Raw genomic sequence first — 6,609 nt, 5'->3', positions numbered from 1 at the left:
AAAAGAAAAAGACAACAAAAAAATAGTCAAACAATTGAGTCTGCCATCTAAAGTCTACGGTGTCACGAGTGGTAGAGATCCCAAACTCCAACACATCCCGTTATCCCACTTGTCCTTGCATTTTTTCAATTTTTTTAATCACACCGTTTCGACACAAAAGCGAATTCAACTCTGACCGTTGATTCCTAAAGCAAACAAACGGATAAGAAAGAAACGAATCTGACGGCGTCACTCAAACTCTAAGGGCGCCAAAATGTCGCGGTAGCTCAAAACAATTCAAATCGCCAAAATTCAGAAACGAAATGAAGCAAACAAAAATAAAGCAAGGGAGCTCCCTCCCCCTCTGTCTCTTTCTCTTTGCTCTCAGATCTGACTTTCAATAGAAACAAACGGCACACAGAAGTCTCACCATTCTTTCTTCTTCTTCAAATCCCAGGTACTTAAACAAATCTTCTATTCCATTTTTGTTTCAAGTGAAGTGTTCCTCCTCTTGGATTTGTTGTTGTGTAGTTTTATTATGCCACCAATTTTGTAATTTCTTTTTCTTATATGTTTGGAATTGCTTCAATTCTAAGAATTCTTTGCACCCAATTGAAGTTTTTATGTATCAAATTAAACTATGAGCTACTTCTTTTAGATCTTAGATTCCGGATGCAATCTAGCGAAATTATGCGAGTACAAGAAAAGAGGGTATTTTTTCTTTCTGGGTCTTAAGCTTTCCCCCAAAATCCCCAGTTTTCTTTTACTTACCCAACAAAAGTTTCCAATTTTTCATCAAATTTGAGCACCCAATTAAGGGAAAAGAAACATGGTGAGGGAGGAAAGAGTAGAGTCATTTTACGCCAGGCTTCGACAATCGGTTAGGGCTTCATCTCTCTCTCCTTTACTCATTTTCCCGTCGGCGTCCGATGTGGACTCTCTCTGTGCTCTCAAAATCATTTTCCACATTCTTGAATCTGATTCAATCCGGTACTCGTGTTATCCGGTCTCTTCTTTTCAAGAAATCCGAAAGTATGCTGCTTCTGATTTGAGTTCTTCCTCTGAGGAGCCTGTTACCATACTTTTGATTAATTGGGGATGCCACCGTGACCTCCAGAAGGATCTTAAGTTAGGACCCGCTACGTGTGTTTTTGTTGTTGATAGTCATAGGCCAATTCACTTGCATAATTTGAGTGACGAGAATGATCAGGTGGTTGTTCTCTACACAAATGATGATGAGCGCTTGGCTGATCTGGCCTATGATTTTGAAGTTATGGAGTTGGCAAATGCTAGCTATTGTTTACATAACTCAGAGTTGGATAGTGAAGAAGATGAATATAGTGAAAGCGAGGATGAGGATGGGGATGAAGAGGAGGAAGGGGGAAGTAGGGATGGATCTAGGAAAAGGAGAAGACTGTCTTCAGAAGGAGAGGAAGAGCCAGCATCTCGGCGTTTTAAGAAATTAAAAAGGGAGTATTATCGGATGGGAACTTTCCATGGTAAGCCATCAGGGTGTTTGATGTATGATTTGTCACATTCTTTGAGGAAAAACACAAATGAGTTGCTTTGGCTAGCTTGCGTTTCGCTTACTGATCAGTTTGTTCATGAGAGGCTAACAGATGAGAGGTATGAAGCTGGGGTTATGGAGCTTCAGCAGCATATTACCAGTTTAGGGAATTTGGATGCAGTTACTTCAGTGACTCTTAAAGATGGGACCAAGGTTCGGGCACCTGATTCCTCAAGAATTGCCTATGAAGAAGAACCAAGACTTATGTTGTTAAGAGAGTGGAATTTATTTGATTCGATGCTGTGTTCCTCATACATTGCCCCTAAGTTGAAGACATGGAGTGATAATGGTATGAAAAAGCTTAAGCTTCTTCTTGCACGGATGGGATTTGCACTTGTTGATTGCCAGCAGAAGTTTCAGTACATGAATCATGAAGTAAAGCAGAAGATGAAAGATCAATTTGAACAAATTTTGCCTGAATATGGACTTAATGATTTCTACTACAAAAGTTTCTTGCGTCTTCATGGTTATACTTCAAGGGTTTCAGCTGCAGACATGGTATATGGAGTTGCTGCACTGCTTGAATCATTTCTGCAATCGGATGGCTCTTGTGCTTCAAAGCAGTTTGGGGTGGCATATGATGCACTGTCCTTGAGTAATCTTGATGAGCTGAAAGCTGGAATGCAACAAGCAATAAAGATACAAAGGGCTATTCTTAGGCAAGGAAGTGCTGCAATAACAAAGAGTGGCTGTATCAGGAGCGGAAGAAAGTTTAGGTGGGTGAAGCTTGAAGATTCAGTAGATACAAAGCTGTTGGGTCACCCCCAGGCTCTGACAAAGTTCTGCTACTTTCTAATGGATGCCTTGAAGGAGAAAGGAGCTAGGATGAAGCCTTTGCTTTGTGCCTGCGTATGGCAAGAGCCAGCAAAGGTGTTGATTGTTGGGGTTTGTGGAAAGCCTCGCCTTGGAGCACTTCAAGGGAATGCATTTGGTATTGCATTCAGGAATGCTGCTGAGGAAACTGGAGCTGAATTCTTCCATGAACTCTTTGAATCTTCATGGATTGTGTTGGATGCAGGTGCTGTTAATCCCTTCATGGTCAGATTAACTGAAAAGCTTTGATGTAAAACTTTCAATGCGTTGGCAATTGTAACTTTGCGGTGTTGTTCTCAAAAGGAAAAACATTACTTACAGTGAGTAATTTTTTAGTAGCTTGTTTGAAATAACCCATGAATAAAAATCTAATTTGACTTTAATCAATAATGGCTTCTTACTTTCTTCCTTTTATCTCATTTCTAGTCTGATCATTACACAATCAACTGAAGATTGATCATTGAATGGGACCTGCATATGCATGATAGCTCCGGTCACTTAAATTGACAATATTGGTTGTATTTTTGGTAATGATGTCGATGTTACACTATGACAATTAGGTGACTGGAAAGTGCCTTTGGTGTATATAATAATACTAGCACCTACCAACGTGAAGATTTTTGCTTTTAAATGACTGGGTATTCGTCTGATATTGAATTCCAGTGTCCAGAAAAATGTAGTAGAAGATTGGAGAGTGGTGAATATCAGAATTTGGAAGGGATATGTGTAAGCTTCTTTTATTTTTTTCTTGTCACCTGAATTCTTCTTCACAGTTGATCTTAAGGGGTGGATTACTGGCATAAATAAAAACAAAACAAAGACTAATGAAGAGTTAGATTAGAGTTTTTGTGGCGTTGTGGTCAAGTCTGCCTGGGTTTGGCAAATACTGCATGATTTACATTGGTTAGGACAGAGATGGAAGATTGAGGGACCCCAATTTCTCTCAAAAGCTTTATGTTTGGTATCAAATTATTCTGCAGCTGTTTCAGTAAAGCAGACTGTGACCGCCTCAATGGTTTAACCTCTTTTACACCATCAGGAAGCACACTTTTCAGGAAATCATGACACGATATTGGCCACGGCAGTGCTAGGTGGCCTAACAACTCAAGCTTGGACAAAATCTTTCCAGGCACCTTTGGGTCCTTCTTCACTACCTGGGAATTTGAGCATTGTTGAGCCCATATTTTTTGAGAAGGTTGACGACTGAATCTGCTTTCTCACAACTGATTTAGCAGATTTTAAAGACAACTCACATGAGTTTATGAGGTAAGACACTGCAAATGATTGATCAAGGTAGTGTTAGGAAGAAAACCCAAATTAGGAACTGTTAGGTGCTAATGGAGTTTAGCTGGAATTTAAAGTTTGTGTAAAAAATTTTCCAAAAAATGTTTTCAAAATTAAGTTTTGCTTGAATGATTGAAATTGAAATTCAAATGAAAAAGATTTTACAAGTCAATGGGTAAATTGTTAATTGCCTTATGCCGTTTAGGGGAGTAAGTAAGATAATTTTCACCTAGCCAAAAATAAACTCCTACCTTTAACTCTTTAGCTCTATGTCTCTTCTTCGTCGTCCCCTACTCTTCCCTTGGGTTCTTCCACCAGAATGGTGGTAAGTTTTCCTTTACCGGCAAACCACTCCACATTATCTAAGGTCTCTTCAGATGATCAATTGTTTTGCTGTCTTTTTGAAAAATTTGCTCCATCGACATACGCACCAATAAATGCATAAAGGGATAAGTCCTCTCTATCAAATTTCATAGAATAACTGTTCTTTTACTGTATTTTGAAGCATTTTGTTGATGAACCACATTGATGGAGAGACAGAAGTTTTTCCTTCGAATCTACAAGATTTAGGTGTTTTCTTTCACAGTATGTTCTTCTTTTATCTTCCTGATTTGCTTTTTTGCTTGGATCATCAAATCCAACCCTTCAACTCATTGGGAAATCCATTTGTCAATTCAATAAATCATTTGTTAATTTGGTGGTCATAAACCCATAACTGTAGAGAGCTCGAGTACTTCCACCAGTAACGATTCAGCAAAAATCATAAAGCATTCCACTTTGAAAGATACCCCTTTTGTTAAGCTTGAAAATTCATCTGGGTTTGATAAATTTTCAGTTTTAAAGGAGATCTAGAGACAAGAAAATGAGAGTGAAGTGCTAGAAGATGGCGAGAAAGAGGGTGCACTTGGACCTTCAGTAAAAGGTATTGAAGTTGAAAGCAATGAATCAACTGAAAAGGATGAGATCATAGCAAATATTGATAATTTCGTTCTTATAAAAAAGTTGAAGAAATAGATATTTATAAAATTTTTACAATTTGATGACAGTGAAAAATATTATTTCATAATATTATTATTTTATTATTATTTTAGCATAAGAAATATTTTATTTTAAAATAATCTTTTTACCCTTCAACACTTTTAAATACTTTTATTGGCCTCAATTGACTTTCATCTTATCCTTAAGGTTATATTAGGCACCATACCAAAGTACGGGGTGTAACACAAATTCTGTTGTTTTCTTACATTATTCTTGGCTCCAAATCTTAAAAATAGTTATTTATTACCTCTCTCTTAAAACCTCTAAAAAAAAGTCCCTTAAATAGGCTCCAAGTGACCTAATTACCAAAATCCCGTTAAATTTTTATTTTTGAAAAATCGAGGTTGTGCTTGGCACCATGACAGACTTTGGTAATGCCGCTGCACTACTTTTTCAACACCGTAGCGCTGTGCTCGGGTTTTGTATGATGCCCCCTTCAAACCCAGTGCCATGGTCACAAATTTCTAGCATTGGTTCCTTTAGTGCCATGGCCATGAATAGCTTAGAGCTGCAGCCTCAGTCGCCTTGCTGCCTTGTTTAGAACTGCATCTATCGGCATTGTCCAATGAGTTTTTCACCTTAATATGGTTTGAACTAGGAAAAATGGTAAACATGAAAGTTTTATTCTTGTTTCTTGAATTTTCAATGGCTCAAGAATAACGTCAATTGGACTTTTGGAGTGAAGGATATGCTCCAAATACTGCATCATGTTCAGTCCATGCTTACTACTGCAGTGCTCCAACTTATACAAATATTTCGACTATGATCCGATTAGAATTGGGTGAAGTGGTGGAAAAAAAAAAAGTTGTAGCCCTTCCTCGTAACGTTCTAGTGGTCCAAGAATTACTTCATTTGGAGTTCTTTATGGAAAGATATGGTCAAAATACTAAAATATATACAAATAAAGCCATTACCATACTTGCACGGATTTTCATCAAATAAGCCTTTTTCATCAAATTTTCTACAAAAGCAATAAGAGAAAAAAGCAATAAGAGAAAAAAGCAATAACTACTCTTAAAGTAAGTTAAAACAAAATAACATAAAATTTAACTACAATAACTTAAACTAACTACTCAACATGTAATCAAACTTAAACTAGAAAAACACCTAAAATATTGGAATCGAACCTAAAATCTCAAAGATCTAGCTACTTAAGCTTCCAAAATGTGTCAAAATAACTCTATCTGATAGAGTTATTAGTCATCCCAAAATAAAAGGAACTTTAACATCCTCTTCCATCTTAAGCACATTAAAGTCTACTAGAATGTAAAGCTTTACAATTTTCACAAAGACATCTTCTGTAATCTCTATGGGGTACTTGATTGATTTGACTGTTAATTGCAAGGTAACTAGAGTAGGTTGTGTCTCCTTAAGTCCAAGTTTCCTAGCAATAGACAAAGGCATAAGTGAAACATTAGCACCCAAATCACACAAAGCTTTAGAAAATTCAACTTTACCAATAGTATAAGGAATTGAAAAACTCCTTAGATCTTTAAGCTTTGGTGGAAGCTTATTTTGAATTATAGCACTATACTCTTTAGTAAGTGCAACAGTCTCAAAATGTTTCGATTTCCTCTTTTTGGGCATGATCTCTTGAAGGAACTTTACATAAGAAGGTATTTGTGCCAAAGCATCTGCAAAAGGAATGTTAATGTGAAGTTGCTTGAAAACATTCAAAAACTTTTCTAATTGCTTATCTATTTTATTTTGCTTCAATGCTTGAAGAAAAAGAATGGGAGGCACATATGGCTTGACTTGTGGTGAAGTGGATACTTCCTTCTTTTGCTTAACTTTATCAACTTGAAATTGCTTGCTAGAAGTATCCTCCTGATCAACTCAATCTTCACCATCTACCATTTTCTTACCATTTACCTTATTAAGCTGCTTACTGCTCCTTAAAGTAATTGCATTGCATTGCTCATTTCCTT

General features: G+C 37.0%; 1 protein-coding gene across 1 annotated transcript; it reads left to right on the top strand.

The window, feature by feature from the left end:
* LOC18612744 (cell division control protein 45 homolog) lies at positions 349 to 2,773 on the top strand. Its single transcript, XM_018114841.1, has one exon. The coding sequence runs from the start codon at positions 809 to 811 to the stop codon at positions 2,606 to 2,608; it is 1,800 nt and encodes a 599-aa protein (XP_017970330.1). The 5' UTR covers positions 349 to 808; the 3' UTR covers positions 2,609 to 2,773.

Source organism: Theobroma cacao, chromosome 1 (assembly GCF_000208745.1).
Source record: "Theobroma cacao cultivar B97-61/B2 chromosome 1, Criollo_cocoa_genome_V2, whole genome shotgun sequence".
NCBI lineage: Eukaryota > Viridiplantae > Streptophyta > Magnoliopsida > Malvales > Malvaceae > Theobroma > Theobroma cacao.
Note: the sequence above shows the minus strand (reverse complement) of the source record. Positions and strands in the feature narration are given on the sequence as shown.